This window comes from Brachypodium distachyon, chromosome 2 (assembly GCF_000005505.3).
Source record: "Brachypodium distachyon strain Bd21 chromosome 2, Brachypodium_distachyon_v3.0, whole genome shotgun sequence".
Taxonomy (NCBI): domain Eukaryota; kingdom Viridiplantae; phylum Streptophyta; class Magnoliopsida; order Poales; family Poaceae; genus Brachypodium; species Brachypodium distachyon.
In genome coordinates, this window is record NC_016132.3 from 3,878,520 (window position 1) to 3,897,862 (window position 19,343).

General features: G+C 46.1%; 3 protein-coding genes across 9 annotated transcripts; 1 reads left to right on the top strand and 2 right to left on the bottom strand.

Moving 5' to 3' along the window:
* Positions 1–1,647: 1,647 nt before the first annotated feature.
* Positions 1,648–4,402, bottom strand: LOC100823552 (60S ribosomal protein L18a-like protein). 2 transcript variants are annotated; one of them, XM_003564396.4, is made up of 5 exons: positions 4,125–4,402; positions 3,070–3,214; positions 2,655–2,787; positions 2,452–2,569; positions 1,648–1,951 (listed from the first exon to the last, which is right to left on the bottom strand). In XM_003564396.4, the coding sequence occupies exons 2-5, from the start codon at positions 3,077–3,079 to the stop codon at positions 1,883–1,885; spliced, it is 330 nt and encodes a 109-aa protein (XP_003564444.1). In that variant the 5' UTR covers positions 3,080–3,214; positions 4,125–4,402; the 3' UTR covers positions 1,648–1,882. The 2 variants fall into 2 exon arrangements, with proteins under 2 accessions (XP_003564444.1, XP_024314151.1); XM_024458383.1 differs by lacking the exon at positions 4,125–4,402 and adding an exon at positions 3,582–4,084.
* A 3,435-nt stretch (positions 4,403–7,837) lies between these two features.
* On the bottom strand, positions 7,838–10,249 carry LOC100830918 (lysine-specific demethylase 4B). The gene is made up of 2 exons (XM_003565392.4): positions 8,262–10,249; positions 7,838–8,153 (listed from the first exon to the last, which is right to left on the bottom strand). Exons 1-2 carry the CDS (start codon positions 10,002–10,004, stop codon positions 8,106–8,108), a joined length of 1,791 nt encoding a protein of 596 aa, XP_003565440.1. The 5' UTR covers positions 10,005–10,249; the 3' UTR covers positions 7,838–8,105.
* A 3,040-nt stretch (positions 10,250–13,289) lies between these two features.
* Positions 13,290–17,173, top strand: LOC100829685 (putative F-box protein At4g17565). Of its 6 annotated transcripts, none has more exons than XM_024458384.1 (3): positions 13,290–13,594; positions 13,730–15,088; positions 15,707–17,173. In XM_024458384.1, exons 2-3 carry the CDS (start codon positions 15,069–15,071, stop codon positions 16,791–16,793), a joined length of 1,107 nt encoding a protein of 368 aa, XP_024314152.1. In that variant the 5' UTR covers positions 13,290–13,594; positions 13,730–15,068; the 3' UTR covers positions 16,794–17,173. The 6 variants fall into 6 exon arrangements, with proteins under 6 accessions (XP_024314152.1, XP_014754904.1, XP_003564464.1 ...); XM_014899418.2 differs by having other exon boundaries at positions 15,001–15,088; XM_003564416.4 differs by having other exon boundaries at positions 15,001–15,088; positions 15,719–17,173.
* The last annotated feature ends 2,170 nt before the right edge of the window (positions 17,174–19,343 follow it).

Sequence of the window (19,343 nt, forward strand, 5' to 3'; positions counted from 1 at the left end):
GATAGACATAAAAAAAACCCACACTATCTATTTTGTGCTGACAGAAAAAACCATCTCAAGTCCCAAGACATTATTAGTTCCTGCTGATATGTTGACCCAGAGACTAGGTCTGCCTATTGCCTATGCATTAGAAAGGTCCTCATCTGTTGAAGAAATAGGCTACAGAAGGTCATGCAACATTTGGTACAATCAGCCATTCCTGCCTTCTGAGTTCTCAAGGTACCTGGATCTGGATGTGCTTGACAGAAGGTAATGGCATGCTTTTGTCCTTTCTCTCCTTTATTATATTCATTGGTAATTCGGCGTGGTGTGTGTGTGTTTTCCTTTGATGTCCACATACTAAAATAATTCATAACTGTGGATACAAGTATATATTTGAACCATGAGCTCATTTTTCAAACATTATCTGTCACCTTGTTGACTATCAGCTTGATCAAAGGAGCAGAATTTGTGGTCTGCACTATTCTGTAGTCTTTAGATTGTTTTATACATTGCTGATACAAAGGTTAGTGGAAAAAGGATACTAAACTATCAAACATGAGAGACGCTTTCCCATCTTATGCTAGCAAGTACTCCCTCTTATCCATATGAATTTGTCTCAAATTTGCCCAAATATGGATATATCTATGCTTAGAAAACGCCTAAATACATGTAATATTTCGACAATTAATATGGATCAGAGTGAGTACATAGTTAAGCTGCCTTTGTTGATGTTAGAGAAAAAATATTTCAGGCTATATTATTATTTTACTTTCAAGTTGCAGGTTTTTTTTTTATTGATTAAGTGTCTCCTTTTGTTGTAATGCTATGATAACTAAAAGTGTATATTGTGTTTCCGGTGCTTATGATCTCCCACTTCGTTTATATCCAATATTGGACCGGTTTAGCCATCCAGGCCTCTCGAGGGCAGAGCACAATGGGCACTCAGCAGCGATGGGATGGGTCACAAATGGACAACTTGAAAATGGTACTCCAGAGCACAGTGGACGAGCAATCTGCTGCCCAAGTGTTTGGTAATTCAAGGCTGCTCGGGGCAGAGAATACCGGGCGTCCAGCAGCAATGAACTCGTGGACTGAAGCACAAGTCTAACAGTGGATTTTAGGAGAACCGACGATTATATGAGGATTAACAAAATAAATAAATTTGATTGCATTGGTTTTCCTCAGTTATAAGCACTATACCATCACAGACTAAATCTGCAGATTCGTCACGGAACGCACACAATTAGGACTTGTAGCGTTGAACGCTCTCCAATATTTGATTGTACAGTGCACATAAGAAATTTTCCCAAATTTATGATGCACTCTCTCTCAAGGATGCGTATGATGCGTCGTTGAGAGAGAGGACACGTTAATCACAGAGCACATCTCTCTCAAGGACGCGTATGATGCACTCTCCCATCAAGAACATAAATGGTCGAAGAGTCGAACTTAAATGGGTTGCCACCGTAGTTGGACCCTCTGTTTCCTTTCATTGTCGCGCAAGGTGACTAGTAACAAGGAACAAGTCAGACTTTATTTTCCTGTGTTTACTTTCATTTCCCCGCAGAACTTATGCTCAGCAAGGTTAGCAGTAGATTCGTTCCAATCCCAGCCAAGGCAGGCTGAATTCAGCTGTATGTGGTTTTTTCTCCGAAATTCGATCCATGGCCTATGGATTGTTATCTTTGAGATTAAACAGTGGTCAATGTATGAACAACGACACGGAAGAGTATAGATGAAGGCATGAAGCCCTTTAATCAAGAACTTGTACATGTGAAAGTGTGTGATTACATGACGGTGATCAAAACGCTCTGCTACCACCAACATCACCTTCTGTATGCCTCATCTATCGATCAACGAAAACGAGGATCCTGCAAGCCTGTTCCCCATGCTGCAGAAATCACTTGTATGCCCAAATTATCAGAATGGTGGAGAGTGTAACAATAGTCGCGGCTGTGAAGATGACTGCCTGCACGTACCAAACAAATCGAAATATTAAGAATAATGTCGCATTCAAGCAAGTTTGTCAGGGGTGAAAGACAACGTAAATGACCGTGTCAAGTTGCTGGCATGTCCACTGTGTCACAATCTAGCTTTGGAGTTGCATTACTAAAAAATGATATGTAAAGAGACAAACAGAAGCTAAAATGAGTCTCCTCCAGACATATATAAGCCTTCGGATAATGTAGGAGAGAGAAAACATGGTTAAAGAACAAGCCTTCACTATAAAAACAAAAACAATAACTACGAATTAATGTGTCATAAAACAATCAAAAACCAAAACACTCTTGAACACAAAACTCCAAGTGCGTGATGTTGTACAAACACAAACAGTTACTTTCTCCAGGAAAACACCTTTTGCTTCCTAAAGCTACATATGGCTTATCTATTACACTAGTGTGTACTATCTACTGACTGCTATAGTATTATACAAACATGTTCAGGATTTATTGTGAAATGAAGACGAACCGCGATAGCTGAGGCAGCGAGACCAGGACGCTCTCGAGGATCCCTATTGTAGTACTTGCAGCAGTAAAGAGTCGTCGCGTAGTACCAAATAAGTGGACACACAAAACCTAAAAGAAAACTGCAACAGAAACATGTTTGATGCTGCTAGATGCAGAATTTCGAAATCTGAACTGAAGTTGATGTAGACAGCAAAGGATTCTTACGAGGACCATCCTATCCCACAACCAAAGCAAGGAAGCCGTCTCTCGAACATTGCCAACCGTGGATTTTCTTCATCTCTGAGTAGTGTGTACTTACCAAGACACCCCTGACAATGGCAAAATTCCTCCGAGTTTGCTGTGCGGTTGTTAATTAGATAAAGTTGGTCGAAGTAATCTTGGAATGAAAATAAGATAACTGAAACCTAACAAGCTGAGATAACTATAAATTATGTTGTTGTGTCATCAGATGTTTATACAATACACACTGTAATGTGTTACTGGAAAACAGATATTTCAGAATGACAGACTAACGATTTGATGTATGTTGCTACAGTTGTAAAATTTCAGGCATATCTTGTGCCAAGGATTACTTCAGTTTAACTCAAAAGATGAAGATACAAAGTTGGGAAGTGGTTACCTTCTCCCATTTACTCTAGAGCTGTTCAGCGAAAGAAACAGCCAGCAGTCTTAACACCAAAGTGCCTTGCAGATCTGGATTTAACTCCAGAGAATAAGATACTTGGCACATCAATCATGCAAGTTTTCTCATAATGCTCGTGTTTCTGCAGCATGCAAGAGCAAAGTTACATATATAAGGTATCTGTTTAAACACACGTATCCGTCTAGTTGACAGAAATACAAGCAATTGCAAGTATTCTTTCACAACAAACAGGAAATATTAATCAGCAGGTTGTCTCACATCTAAATTTCCAAACATTGGCATCCAAAGATACGCGAGGCGACGGAATAAAAAAAAAACCCGATCGCAGATTACATTTTAGGTTCAAAATATCAGTCAGGAATTTAGGATGGCTAATCAACAACCAGACATCAAAGACAATGGTGGTGTCAGCTACTTATATCGTATAATATATGCAAAACAGAATCCCAAAACGCAACGCATCATATGAACACCTCGAAGAAATATACCATTTTCCATTCCTTGATAAGGCAGGCCAGAATGGATTTGCAATTGCATCCTCCCAGACCTCCACCCTCGCATAGCCAAAACACATTCAGACAATCCGCGCATGAACTATATTAGAGCTAGTAGTTCCAAAGCTGATTACAATAACCGTCAAGACTAAATTCAAAGAGTTGAGTCGAAAATGACGAGCCAGAATTAACTTGACACTGAAGAATTTTTTTCAACAGTTGAATCCTCTTATCTGTTTTGGCAAAATAAGCTGCGTCCGCACCTGTGCGCTAATCTCTCAACCCAGATCGATCTCGCCGACCGAAGATCGAGAAGCAACCGAACTAAGATCGAGAAGTAACCGAACTATGACGGAGACCAAGCAGCAGACCAATCGGCGACGAACTCACTCAACGGAGAGGAGGAAAAAAAACATTCAGACATCTATCTATTTGATTGCTCACATCCACAGCCACAGGGAACCCGCAACACGAAGTCTGACAACAGTACAGCGAATCCACTAATCCAATCCAATCGAGCTAGCTAGGGATCCTTACCGTCAAACCGCACCGCGCAAGTCCCAGCACCAGCACACCAACTGCAGGTAGTTCCCCTGACCTGGCCCCCTCGCCGTCGGCCGGCAGCGCAAAACGCGAGGAGACCGACGAATGGGACTCTGGGGGAACGGCCGGCGGCGGATTTGGGGGAGGGAGAACAAGGAAGGCGAGGCTAGAGGAGGAAGGAACCGGAGTGGGGACGCGAAGGGGAAAAGAGGTTTGGAGCTCCAAATCACCTTCTGTTGTTCTGTGAGGCCAATACGGCGGGTGTGAAACTGAGACCCACCGACTAAACGGAGAAACACACGCACGTTGTCTTTTGAGTTTACAATTTTTTTTTATATTTTTTTAGTGGAGATGCGAAGGGGAAAAGACCTTTGGAGCTTCTAATCACCTTCTGTTGGTGTGTGGGGGGGACAATACGGCGGGTATCGTGGTGCATGCACCTACCGAAACCCACCGAGCAAACAGAGAAACACACGGCTGTTGTCTTTTTTTTACCAGCTCTTTTTTTATTTATTTTTAGTGGAGACGGGAAGGGGAAAAGAGCTTTGGAGTTCCAATCACCTTCTGTTGGTGTGTGTGGACAATACGACGGGTGTCGTGCGTGCACCTACTTGAAACTGAAACCCACCGAGCAAACGGAGAAACACACGGCTGTTGTCTTTTTTTTACATGCTCTTTTTTTTAGTGGAGACGCGAAGGGGAAAAGAGATTTGGAGCTCCAAATCACCTTCTGTTGGTGTGTGTGGACAATACGGCGGGTGTCGTGCGTGCACCTACCTGAAACTGAAACCCACCGAGCAAACGGAGGAACACACGGCTGTTGTCTTTTCTTTTTACAGGCTCTTTTTTTTAGTGGAGACGCGAAGGGGAAAAGAGCTTTGGAGCTCCAAATCACCTTCTGTTGGTGTGTGTGTACAATACGGCGGGTGTCGTGCGTGCAACTATCTAAAACTGAAACCCATCGAGCAAACGGATGAACACACGTATGTTGTCTTTTTTTTACAAGCTCTTTTCTTATTTTATTTTAGTGGAGACATGAAGGGGAAAAGAGCTTTGGAGCTCCAAATCACCTTCCGTTGGTGTGTGTGGACAATATGGCGGGTGTCAAACGTGCACCTGCCTGAAACTAAAACCCACCCGAGCAAACGGAGAAACACACGGCCGTTGTCTTTCTTTTTACAGGATCTTTTTTTTTATTTTGTTTAGTATCTAAAAAAAGAGCCTGGCTATACATACAATTATTTCTCTATTATTATGATTTTATTACGAATTCAGCCAATGTATTTTGAGCCTAGGATTTATGCGGTGGTTAAAAATATATTCTCGTAATCCTGCCGTATCAATTCTGTTGTATGTATTGATGCGTAGCATGTACTCCTTCTGATTCATATTAATTGTCTCAAATTTGTCTAAATATGAATGTATATATATATGTCTAAAAGACGTATAAATACATGTAATATTTCGACAATTAATATGAATCGTAAGAGTAATTAGCAATGTTACGTGTCAAAAAAAATGTAATAAGCGGTGGCTCCGTGGCTCGCATGTGAAGGCAAATAGAGGTGCGCAAGTAATGGTAATCCATTTTGTGTCAACGGTGATGACATGACTACGTTTATTTTGACTCGTCATTTATTCATTATTTACGACCAAACAAAACTCTTCCAAGAAGTTAGACCTTTAGTGCTTGCTTTACTTCCAAGGGGAGTTTCCCCGTTTCTTGCTGACTTGCTTCTTCTCTCTCATTTCAACAAGGTATGTTTCATCCTTTTCTATATTATAAGACAAATGCGTATTTTTCTTTTTGTCACCTACCGCCAGATTTGAGACCGTGCGATCTCATCCATCACATGGGCACGTCGGCCATGTTTTGATACCATCAGAGATCGGGAAATAATTTTAAATTGATAGGAGTCACTCAACTTGCACTGCACGTCGAGACTCGAGAGAGACACACGCCTGATTAAATTAAGCCAAACAGAACAACACTCTGCTGCCATGCAGAACTTTTTATATAAATAAAAAGGTAGTGTCTGTTTCCCGATCGCAAAAGAAATAGTTATTTATCAGTTGACAATCGTAACCATTTAATGAAGACTTTTTTTATCTATTAAATCTACATTAATCTTACATGAATTTTAATGATTGAATCAAAAAATTGTTTTTATCAACTAAGAAATAATTATCTCTCAATCGCCTAAGAAATAGCAAAACCGTATAAAAAGTTACATGCATAGTTTCATTGAAAATGTATTGATTAAAGGAATGAAACTGGCCAAATCCATATGGGTTGAGTTATGCTACTAGCACATGTTTTTGCAAATCTCTCCATGGGAAAGACAAGATTATTCATTCACAGGGGGACAACTGACCTCGTATCAATTCAGATGCTGAGACGTGCTATGACTGTCCTGGGTTCTGTTTCGAAAGCGGGCAATGGCAAATTGAATCTTTACTGCTTCTTACAGAAATTTATACTACCTCCATCCCAAAACGAGTGAGGTGGACGGAGAAAGTAACTGTAGTGAGCTGCTCAACAGGATACAATTGTAAATTGGAGATAGTCAGAAAACTTACGGTCCATGATTTTTAAATCGTAATCATCTGCTTCAGGGCACTAACAAAGATGCTTAGAGTGTCTGCACAACTCCGCGTGGATATCGAGGCATGGATTGATTTTTGTTAGAGGCCAAGCATGGAGTATATCAATTTGAACAATTTCGCCACAAATCCATCATTGTGTTTTGCATACACATATCATGAGAGCAGAACGGCAAAAACATATAAACATACTGTTTAAAGATGAAATCACATTTCAACTAGAGTTTTCCTCTCTAACTTAGAAATCAACTCTGCTTATTAAACTAAAGACCAAGTAGAAAAAAAATCACATGGCTCTTTTTTCATGATGCTGTGTTAACAAGGGACAACATGAGTAGGAAAAACTGGCTGGGATCTCCTATCTGCTCCTTTTGCAGTAATGATGAAACTGTTCAACATTTGTTTTTTACCTGTGGGGTGTCCAGAGTGATCTGGGTTGTTGTTGGATCTCTCTTTTATATCAACTATGTTTCTTCTTCTCTTTGGCAGTTTTCAGCTGGATGCATGCTTTTTTGCCGCATGGGGATAAATTATATGTTGTGGTTTTAGCTGCCCTGGTGTGGGCGATTTGGAACTCTCGAAACAGAGTGACCTTTGACAATTACATTCCCCCCTTCGAGATTGTCTTTGCCGCATGTTCTTTTTTGCTGTCTTAGGTAGGTCTTCAAAAGGCGCCTGATGCGGAGATGCTGAGAGCTTGTGCTAAGCAGTTGGTTCAAAATGCACAAAATCGGATGCGCCGACTAGGTGAGGGGGCACTTCATACTGCTGATCCTGCTGGGGCGCTGTCGGCGCTCCGAATCACTGATGCTTGATTTCAGTTGAGGAGGCTGTGCTTTTTGCTTGCTGATATGATGATCCTTTTGTAACGATGGATGTCTTGAAACTGTTATCTTTTGTTCAAACTTAATAGGGCTAGTTCTAGGGGGACAAGTTTTCGTCCCGTAGTCAGTTTCCTGATTGCAGGGCTGGTCAGCGGGTTTCCTGTCCCAGTAGTTTGTTTCTCTCCCCCATTTTCATCTCTTAAACTCAATGTTGTGTATGTGGTGTGGACAACTTTGTATTTCCGTTATGCGAGTAATGGAAAGGGGAGAGATCCCGGGTTGAAAAAAAAAATTCACATTCTGACATTTGAAAAAGGCCCCAGGGCTAAAACTATTACAACTTCATTGTTTTCCAAACCATACAATTATCCCAAGAAAACTCCAAAATAACCACTTTCATGAACATTTCACAAGACGCTTCTAAAAGGCACACCAATTGGGAAAATGAACTAGAACGGTAATAAAATCCTACTAGAAATTATGAGAATGAGATGCAGTTCTTCACCACTCTCCAAAGCACCTGGTGTCCTGATCCTTCTCCTCTGTTTCATGCATGCCCTCTTGACACGATCTTGTACTTGCCAGTCAGTTGTTGCTGCACCAACAGAGATACACAAATTTGCTAGATCATGCTGCTGCGTATAACACAAAGAAAATCCAGTCTGAAGAAGACGGTAGTAAAAAGAATGCAAGATTTCATTACCTTATCCCAGAGCTTGGTGTGCTCCCTGCAGAAGCCGGCGACGACGGCGCCGGCCTTCTCCTCGCGGTACTCGATGCACAGGCCGCCCTTGAGGCCGCAGGAGACGTGGAACCCGAGGCCGCACTTGGGCTGGGAGCACTCGAGCGCGCAGCCCCTGCTGCTCTCGCAGATGTAGCACCTCTTGGTGTACCGGTGGCCCGGCACCCGGGAGCAGTCGATGCCGTCGCGGCCGTCAGGGTCCTGGAAGAACACCTCCGGCACTAAGAGAGCGCACGCAATGTGCGCCCATGCGCCGTCCGTGGTGCGCTTCATGGCGCCGCCTCTCGCCGGGCAGAGACAGCAGTGCGGGCGGGGCGGCTTGCCGCCCTTCTTCGCTGTGGCCAACGCCTTGTCGGAGCAGAGCGAGCAGAACCAGTCGCCCTCGGGGATGGACTGCGCCAGCGGGCTGCCGTAGCACGAGGCGTGCACCATGAGGTCGCAGCCGTCGCAGAACACGATGGGGTCCGACGGGTCGCCGTCGGTGCTCCCGCACACCGCGCAGAGGACGCCGTCCTCTTCATCCTCCTCTCCGGCGGCTTCTTGCTTTTGCTCTGTCGCCACTTCTTCAGCTTCCTTCTTTGGCTCTTCTTCACGTGCCGGTGCTACCACTTGAGGATCAATCGCCTGCTCGAATTTCTCGAGCACTTCAGCTTGGACTTCAGACTGCCTGCCATTGACGACATCGCAGAGCTTCTTGCGATGCAGATCACTCGATTCTTTTGCGGTGCTTGCTCTGCCGGATTTGATGGACGCTTGCTCCTGGACTTCTTTAGGCTTGACGGGCTTGTTGGCGGGCACCTTGAACGCTTCGGCTCTCGTGCAGTCTACGGCACCCTTTGCCGCTCTGGGATCGGTGGCGCCGCCGCGCTTAACGGATCGCTGAGACCTGGGTTGCTTGACGGCAGCGACGCGAGCCCCATCTGACTCCACTGGTGGACATGGCGAGGGGCAGATAAACGGCGACATCACGCGCTTGTTGGCCTGTAGGCTAACCGGGGCCAGACTGGAATCGTCCTCCGCAGGCGACGGCGTCTGAGCGAGCTTCTTGGACGGGATGGACAGAGGAGCGGCGATGGCTTCCGGAGGATGGACCTTCTTCTTGGCCGGGATGGAGGAAGAAGCGGCGGCATCTGCAGGCGGCAGTGGTAGCGGCACGTGGACACGCTTCTTCGCCGAGGCTGAGGGAGCGGCGGTGGCGCCTCTCGGCGGTAGCACCGGCTGGACCCGCTTCCTCACCGGGATGGGGGGAGACACAGCGGAATTTTCAGGGAGCGACGGCAGCGGCATGTGAACGCGCTTCTTGGTCGAGGAGGGAGCGGCGGCGGCGCCTCCCGGTGGCAGCAGCGGGTGTACCCTCTTCTTGGCCGGAACCGGTGGATGTGCAGCAGCATCTTCCAGCGGCGGCGGCGGAGGCACGTAAACGCGCTTCTTGGCCGGAAGACACGCCGGCACGATGTCATCCGGTAGCGGCGCATACGCGCGCTTCTTCGCCGGGAGGCAAGCCTTCAGCGCAACCTCCGCCACCGCCGGCGCATACGCGCGCTTCTTCGCCGGAAGGCAGACGGGGAGTGGCGCCGTCTCTGGCAGCGGCACGCACGGAGCCGGTCCGAGGCGGGAGGAGCCGACGAACTTGAACCGCTTCGACGGCGGCAGATCACGGATGCGACAGCCACCGCTCGCAGCGGCGTCCGCGGCGATCTCCATGGAGCGCGGCGGCGAGATGGGGGTGGATCCGAGATTGTGACCGTGAAATTTGCGGTAGGAAACAGAGGTTTCGCGGGGCGTGGGTGATTTGGGAAATGGGGGGAAGAAGATGGAGGGTTTAAAGGATCTCGGCCGGGGAGGCGGAAAATTTTCGGGATTGGATTGGAGTGGACTTTGGAGGGAGGAGCGCGAGAGGGATTCGAGATTTCGAGGATTTTGGGATCGGTGGGGAAGCAGTCATGTGGAAATGGAAGTCTGGAACGCGATGGCGCTTGCTGTTTTTGGTTTGAAACTTCGAATCCAGCCGCGGAGCGCTTTCTGTAGTTCGCGCGGAAATTTTTGCAGGAGTATTTGGCTTGCTTCTGGGGAAAATTTCGCTGCGAAATTGCGGCGGCGCGAATTGGTTGCGCGGGCGCGCGTAGTTCGGGCTAGGAATTTCGGAGCCCGCTCAGTAGCTGCTTGGGCCCAAATGAACTGGGCCATTTTAAGGCTTCCGCAACCCAAAATTTTGGATCGAACGATTTTCAAACGATTAGCGCTATGGGGTTGTTAAACAGAAGAAGCTGAAGGGCATCCTTGGATCGAACGATTTTCAGATACGGAGTATATATTTTTAGGATTCTAGCCATAGAATAATTTCTACAGAGGCTTTTTGTTTCGAAGGAATGAATTCTTTAAAAAAAAATCTTATGTAAGTATTCCCTATGATCCATTAGAAGCGTTATGGATTTATACAAATTTATACTAACTTTGTATTAGATTCCCGACACTTATTATGGATTAAAAGGAGTATTACTTTTCTACCACTAGTTAAGTGGGACTCTGGAAACGAAATTGGGAACTCTAGAAACGAAATTGCTTTACATATGACGTTCTGTGTATGATCCATCATCCCCTGTCTCAGCTTGATGTGAAGATTTTTGATCGCATGGTGATGGTTGAGTGTCGGACAAACATCGGATAAAGTTTTGCCGTACATGTAGCAAGGTTGCTAGAAATATGTTATACCTCTTAAATTTCATGCCTGTGACAACTATGGGCATACATAGTATATTCCTTTCCGTTGCTAAATTCTTGAATTTTCCTTGTTGTGCAACAGAATATGTGGACTTTTCTTCAGCCCGCTGTCCTTTTTGCTTTGAATCCAAATCTATCGATTCATTATTCGACACGCCCACGGGCTTACTTCGAACATATATGCAACATATCTAATAGAGATGTTGTCTATTTTTTAACTTTTCCAAGAGAACACGCAAGGTGCAAAATGTCCTGCTTTCGTTCATAAACACCTACAAAAAAAAAATTAATTTCACAACTACAAGAGAATGTGTGCTAGCCATTTCTGTCCCTTGTCAAATCAAGTGCCTAATTGTTTCCCAAATATAGCTTGGTTGATTAGCGTGGGATTGTACTGACGACGCATCCAAGACTAGGTGCAAAGTCTGAAGCGAGCGCGTACGTATCGTCACTTGCGAGGAGCGAATGTTCGTAGCGACTTCATTAATATCGACGCTCCTATCTCAGTACACGAGATGTGTGTGTCTGTTCTGTACTCGGTGTTCATCTAAAAAAACAAAAGTTAATCACTCCAAGGACGTTCTCGAGACCGAAGCATCGTCACGAGTTCTTGACTCACAAGTCAAGGTCAATGGACGGATCATCCACTCCTAGGTTCATAACGTCGTTGTCCAACACAGCTGTTGATCAATATCGGATTCAAAGAAGCGGGTCACGCACGGCTGGACAAGACCACCCAAATCACAGTGCCAGAGCAAAAGACATGGGCTCCCCCAAGCATATTGCGTATCTGTTATCTATACTATAATATAATATCTATTGCTATATATTAAATTGGAATTGGTGGTGATTGCCGCGGATATTTATTCTTGCATTTTGTTTTGGTTGTTTGTTTTTTCAGATATTTGTTCTTGCGTTTTTTTTGACAGATCTTGTTACTTTCCGTTCATGGTTGAGATCTTTTTTCCAAATGTTCGTGTTTCTGATCTTATTTCATTTAGTTCTTGCAATTAGTTCATGGTCAGGGAAGACAAAGAGGAAGAGAGATTACAATTAGAATGTAATAAAATCATAAGAGGAGGAATAGCAGGAGGAGATTTGGCCAATCTGAGTCAGCCCAACCTGATTCGATTTCTCAATCAATAAATATCTTTTGCATCTGTTGTATGAGGCCACCTTGTGTATTTATATACATGTACTCACATCCTTCAAATTTTTAGTGTGTTAGATTTATATGCTTTGGGCCGGGAAGAGTAGAATCCTTAGATAGTGTATACAAGTGACAACCATCTTGTGTTTGGACCGTGCCAGCGCACGGGCATTTCCACTAGTAATAATAATATATTAAATTGGAGTTGGTAGTGATGGTACGACCGCCGCCGTGCGTCATGTCACAAAATTACGGTCAGTATGCCACCGCTCGTTATTTCTCTCGACCCGGACGCCCCCAGCGCCCAACCTGCTCGATCCCCTCCCGACGCCCCACCCAACCTGCTCCATCGCCCCCGCCGCCGTAGCCCCCTTCCTCTCTGGCTACCCCCCACCCCACCCCACCCCACCCGCCTCCCTTCTCTCCCCCGACCTCAAATCCAGTAGGTGGCCGGCCATAGCACAACTATCCGGCGAGTCCTTGTTGTTTTCGTTTGTTGTGGTGCTTTGCACTAATCGACGGATAATTCGATAGCTAATTGGGATGTACTCCCGACCTGATCGATGGTAGCTGCTATGGATAATAGATAGATTAATGTTCTACCATGCACCGAATGATTACCATGCGCATGCTTTGATTGGAAATTAGCATCTTCTTTCTATGGGTTCCAAACTTTTGGATGTATACAAATTTGCTCTATGTTTTGAACTTTTGTATCGGATCTTTTCTTATTAGAATGTGAAAATTTGGTACAGAATTTGAAGTGGTCATGACGTGTGCGTTGGGCCGTGGCAGCGCACGGACATTTCCATTAGTGATCTATTAAACTAGAGTCGGTGGTGATGGTTGGCTCCGTAAGTCAACTTCATTAAAATTACAAACAATATCACTGCCCGTTATTTTCTCTCCCTCCCGTCTTATTCACAATTCCGTCGTCAAAAGAGTAAGCTCAAGCCCTCCAAACCCGTCTATTACATACACCTAGACAATTTTTAAACAAAGATACATTCATACTTGGACAAATTTGAGAGAGTATGTGTAGTACCATAGTGGTGGTCCGGTGGACCCCGCCGCGTCATCCCCTCCCGGACGGACTGTCAGGTCTTCTTAAGCCAAGCTTCGTCCGGACCCCGACTCCCCCGCAATTCTCCTCATCTCAGCTTGCGCCTCCCCCGAACGGCCGCACCGGGGCCGGCGGTGCCCGTCCCCGCCGGCGACAGCTGCCGCGAACACGCTCTTCTCCGCCTTCTCCTCGCGACCCCTGCGCCGAATCGCGCCGCGGAAGATCGAATCGGAAGCCGCAATCAAACCCTAGCTCGATCCCTCTCCGGCATCTTCACATCAGCCGCATCGCGTCAGCGGGATCCAGGCCGCATCGCCTCGATTCACGTCGGCCGGATTTCCTACTGGTCACTGCGGAGAGGTGAGGCTCCGCGTCCCCAATCCCCATAACTCTTGTGCGGGTGCTGTGTTTACGGTTTGGTCAGTCGATTTCAACCTCCGATTGGTTTTTTTTCCTCATCTGATCTGGGGTTTATGTGTTTTCTGGTGATCCAAGGATCGATCGAAGGCTGTGTAGTTCTGATCGGCGAGTTTTGGTAGCGGCGGCTGGGGCGTGGTGTTCGGGGTTTCTGGTAGGGTTTGGCCGGTTATTGATTTTTTTGATGTTCTTATCGTGCGTTGGTGTGATTCCGTGGCCGTTCCAAAGGCTACTTCCGATTGCTACTGCCTTGATGCTCGCGAAATTGAATCTCTTCGTAAGTAAAGAGAAGTACATGATGTAACAAGTACCGGAAACAGTTCAGTAACTGCTCTCAGGGACAGTACGCTCGAGGGCTGTCGGGTGTGGCAGGAGGAGCGGCAGGATCAGAGGAGAGGAGGAAGGAGGGATGATATGGGGGATGATTAAGAGGAAGGGGAGGGATGTGGCTGATCTGGATGAAGGTGGGCCGCAAAGGCGAAGAGGGGTGGCGCATGGTGAGGCGGTGACCGGACGGGTAGGGATCTGCCTGCTGGGATTAGAAGATGGCCTGGTTGGCGCACACGGTAGATCGAGTAGGAGGGATGCAGGGTGGGTAGGAAGGAGGAGCGTGCAGCGGCAGGGCGAGGAAAAGGAGCAAGGCTGCAAGGGCGGGTTGGGGTGGGGGTGGGGGTGTGACCAGGCATTTGGGCCGCTAGATAGGACCAAGAAGAAGGGAAGGATGGCCTATGGCACGAGTGTTTCTCGCTAGTTGGTGCCAACAAGTGTTTCAGTATGTACTAACGTGTGTAATTGGCTGTCATGTGTCCATTTCAAAGGGATCGGGCTCATGTCCATAGAAATCTGTCATTTTCTAAGTTCCAGTGTGAACTGAGTTTAAACATCGAAGGAGCACCCAACAATATTTAGTATTTTTTCTATTGTAGCCACTAAGTTGAACTCTACCTCATCCAAACAAACCCTAAGAGCATCACCAAGTGATGCCCAAAATCCCATTCCCCAAATCTCCTATCCAATGAGATGTGAAGTTTGGTAATTGAAATTGTTGATAGTTAATGCTGCAGGTGCAGGGTTGCATTTCATATGTACATACACATTTACTTCAAGTATAGTTTCCAGGAAAGATAGTACACATAGGTCATCAATAGTCACTGATCTGAGTTTCCGTACTAATGCAGTGCAGCCTAAGTTTATATGTGGAACGTATGCTATCCTTTCTTTAGAGCCGAAGTGATGAATTACTCAATAGCCAATCCTCTGCCCTGTTTGATCATTTTGTTGTCTTGTGTCTTTACATATGCTACTATGCACAAGATATTTTATTTCTCTTCAATCCACTGATTTTTTAGTTCATCGTGCTCTGAAGTTACTGGAGTCGAGTTAGGATCTCTACATCAGCTGAAATTGTTATACTACCATGTCTTCCAAGGAGTCAAGGTAATGGTATCACACTATCACTTACCAGAAACTTCTTAACTATTGATGCATGCATTCAGATAGTGTAATTACATATAAGGTATTCATGTTTAGTCTTTAGATCAAATCTTGTGCTCAATGGTGTTTAATTGAAGGTCTTAAAATGGTGTTCGTACTAATTTTACTGTACTTCTATCAACAAAGTTCGACTTGGATCATGTCTATCCCATGAGATAATAGTTGAAAAAGTAGCCTTCATCAAACTAACCTGTAGGGCATCATCCAACTTGTTTCATGAAGGATTAAGGTTGTCCTAATTGAACTTGGTTGTCTTTCTGTTTCTTTTCTTAGATCACAACCCAAAATTAAATGAGCCTGGCATTTCATATGTTTTCCACTAAATTTGTGTCTAATGTTTTGAACTGTACATATCGGAAATATGTTATTCACTAAATTTGTGTCTGTAATGTTTTTAACTGTACAGATCAGAAATATGTTATTCAACTAGGACATGGCTTGAATGCATTGCTTCATGAACCTATTTGAATGGTTTCAAAAGTTGCTGCCGGAACTTTATGTCGTTACTATTTTGTATCATTGATGCATCATGTACACTGATACTTATGGAAGTTTCAAAAGTTACCTTTTCAGGCTCATGGAACTTAGCTCTGTCCGGTTGGCAGATTGGGCTAATCTTCAGACGGATCTTGTTGGTCTGATTATAAAGAAGCTTGGCATTCCTGACTTTGTCAAATTCCGTGCTGTATGCACCTCGTGGAACCGTGTCTGCAGAGAAGTATCCAACCATCCAAGGGTAGACCCATGGCTGATGCTCCCAACCGATCTGCTCGATGGTGCTAAATTTTTCAGTATACCTGAAAAAATTAATCAAACAATCCGTATCCCGAGTACTGCCACGATCTTTGGCTCCATGTGGATTCCGGTTGGTTCTTCCCATGGTTGGCTTATCTTCTTTAGCCCGACTCAGGGAACCATCCAGCTGGTTAATCCAATCAGCAGCGCACAGATCCAACTTCCCCCAATTGGAACCAGGCGCTTCTCCAAGGCCATATTGCTTGACATGAGTGAGAGCAACTTCACCGTTGCTGTCATATATGGCAACCATAAAGGATATAAAGTGGCACGTAAAGGAAGCAAGAGCTGGTCATTTGTTGATTCAAAACACATTTTGGTGGATGTGTTCAAGCACAGGAGGCAACTTTACACCATTGACATATATGGTACTGTCGAGGTGTGGGCAGAACCACCCCGTGCATGGCAGGATGAGGATGCCCCACAGGTGGATCCTCATGTGCATCATAACCTCGTCCACTATCCTCAGCAGAAGTTTAACTGTCTGGTTGAGACCCCAGCTGGTGATCTCGTAAGGGTTAAGCGCCAATCTCAGAATAAGTTTGCGCTGTGGGTCCTGGACAAGGAGACATTGTCCTTTGAGAAGACTACAGACATTGGGGAATTCGGGCTGTTTGTCAGCCATTATAGCTCTTTCTGTTTCCCAGCCAAGGACCATCCGAATCTGAAGGTAAATTGCATTTACTTTATCGATGGCTACAACAACCTGTGTGCATTCAACCTCGAGCATGGGACCAAGGAGCTCGTGGAAGCCCTCGAAACTGCCCATGCAAACAATCAGCAAGCTCCGCACTTACACCGACACCAGCCACTACAAGAACCATTCTTATGGTTCACCCCTTCACTGAAATGAACAAGTAATGTGTGAGAAGGTAAAAGTTGGCGCCACTTCAAGTCGGCGAGAACCGTCCCTATGGTTCACCCACTTGGCTGAAATGAACAGATGCGTGAAAATGAGTGGCCCGGCAACTTTGATTATCCTAGAACTCCTATCAAACAGTAGATGTCTAAATCCCTGAATCTTGCTAAGTATATATTGGACTTATTAATGTACTTTTGTGGCAGAACCAGAATTTTGAAGGGCTAGTAGCTGCGTGTGCTTGTTGTATATGCAATTTGGCTTGTTCTCCGGAGTCGTGTTCCATTTACTCGCTTTCATTATCTTTAAGCTTGCCATTGACTCGACCTTCTGTTATACTACCACCGCTCCATATTAAGTGTCTTTCTATTACATGTATCTAAACGTTTTTTATCCATAGATACATCCATGTTTAGTCACAGGGAGTCTATATTTGCCGCTCTCTCTTTGAGCCCAGAAGTCATGGTCCGTTTGCCCCGGCTTGTGCTGCCGGGTTGTGGCACAGTTTTCCAGATATACAAAAATAAGCATGCCGCTTGAAAACACATCTTCACGCCAGCTTCTGCGCAATCAGGTGATCAGTGCACGTCCCGATCCAGAAGCATGGGGTGTACCCGGGCCAAGCACGAGAGTCAGCCTTCTCTTCTTCATCACAGCAGGATCCTGGGGGCTTCCCGCACCTTGCTCTCCAACGCAGTCACACAGCTGTCCAATTGAGCGAGTCTTTTCCTGGGGCAAAGCACCCTCCAATTGGCGCTTTGTTAACAAATGTCCACATCTGAGGACGCGGCCAGACGCGCTTGCGGACTCGACTCCCCGACTGTGGACGCAGTCGCCTCCGGCCTCTGGCTAACTCTCCTACACAATCAGCACCGCTCGAGCCGAAGCTCAACGTAATGCAAAACACAACACCTGCGCGGGCGCCGACACCCGCGCATCTCTCCGTCCATTCGAGCTAGCAATCGAGCTCACGGCATCGCATCCGGCTCCTCCACGACCACCGGCGCGAGCATGGACCAGGAGGAGGGCCCAGAGCCCAAGCACGGATGGGCCCGCCCGGCCGTCCTTCCGACGATCCTCGTCAACGCCGGCTTCGCGGGGGCGGTGTACGGAGCGGCGGGCCGCGGCGGCGCGCGGGACGTGGCGCTCGTGGCCGCAGACTACTGCGTGACCTACTACGTCCTGGCGGCGTTCTGCTTCTGCCTCTGGAAGCTGGAACTCCTGCGGCAACAGCGCGACGACCCGGAGTCCGCCGCGCAGCGGCGGCGGGCCAGCATCGCCGCCTGGACCGTCTCCGTGGCGCTGGGTGTTAACATCGCCAGCCACGTCACGGACGCCACCGTCCGTTATGATCACCTGGCGGTGAAGATCGCCGTGCGGGTGCTCGCCGGCGTGGCCACGGGCGTCGCAGGATACTTCTTCTTCTTTGGGCATCCCCGTGCGGACGCTGGGCGCCGGCTGGAGGAGGAGGAGGAGGCTCTCCACGTCCGTGGGGTGTCCGTAGAGCAGAGGTGGGTCTGTATAGTCTGAACATGACGTGCCAAGCCATTGTTTTCTTTTTTCTCTGTGAACTTCGTTTACTGTGTAGCACTATATTCGTTTCGGGCCATTGTACTAAGAATTTTTTCTTTCATAGAATACACTCTTGACAATGTACTCCTTCCATTCCTTCAATTAAGTCGTACATTGCTGTCTTCGACCTAAGTTTTGACCGACGTGTTAATGACTTATGTTATCAATTTGTCTAAATTCGTATGTACTAAACATATTATTTTTTAATACGAATACAATGATATCAATTTTATTTCACAAAAGGTATATATTAAAGGACGAGACTACACAGCGGCGTGCCCCACCTAAGCCTAGCTAGCAGCGGTTGCGGTACGGCCTCCCGAACGCCTCGTACGTGTTAGCAATCTGCCGCGCGAAGGCCGCGTAGCCGTTGGCCTGACCACCCGCGCCAGCTCTTGCCCCAGTCAACGCTACTAGCTAGCTACTCCGTCATTTGTTCGAATTTTGCAAATGCACTACCCGGACAGATTTCCGTTGCTTCAGTCTTTGCATGTCCTACGTCTTTTGGTGGCGGTGTTGTACTTGTGTCATCCTTCGATGAAAATGAGGTTACAGCGATTGGTTCTTTTGTTTTGTCGTGATTGGTCCTCAAAGGTAACAACGGAATAATTAGTCTTGTCCCATGAACCTCAATTTCTTCACTGGCCTGAGAAATTCTGTCAGACATGACAACTGACGTTACGGCGAAGTACTGACAAATGCACTAGATCAAATAATCTGGTCCCTATGAGCAAAACATGGCAATGGAGCAATAATAAATAATACGGCAACTAGGATCAAATAATTTGGTCGGTAGAGACAAAAAAATATGGCAATTGTGTGCTGGTAAACAACATAGCAACTACAGTTAAATAACCTGGTCGCTAGGCGCAAACAACATGTCAATTAGGGTCAAATAACCTTGTCGTTGAGGCAAAAAACATGGCAATTGAACGTTGTTAAACAACATGGCAACTAGGATCAAATAACCTG

Coding starts and splice junctions, on each gene's coding strand:
- LOC100830918 (XM_003565392.4), bottom strand. CDS start 10,004: ATGGAGATCGCCGCGGACGCCGCTGCGAGCGGTGGCTGTCGCATCCGT. Junction 8,154..8,261: donor ACACCAAGCTCTGGGATAAG/GTAATGAAATCT, acceptor CTGTTGGTGCAG/CAACAACTGACTGGCAAGTA.
- LOC100823552 (XM_003564396.4), bottom strand. Junction 2,570..2,654: donor TGTGGGATAGGATGGTCCTC/GTAAGAATCCTT, acceptor TTTCTGTTGCAG/TTTTCTTTTAGGTTTTGTGT. Junction 1,952..2,451: donor TCGCTGCCTCAGCTATCGCG/GTTCGTCTTCAT, acceptor TGGTACGTGCAG/GCAGTCATCTTCACAGCCGC.
- LOC100829685 (XM_024458384.1), top strand. CDS start 15,069: ATGTCTTCCAAGGAGTCAAG. Junction 15,089..15,706: donor ATGTCTTCCAAGGAGTCAAG/GTAATGGTATCA, acceptor AAGTTTCAAAAG/TTACCTTTTCAGGCTCATGG.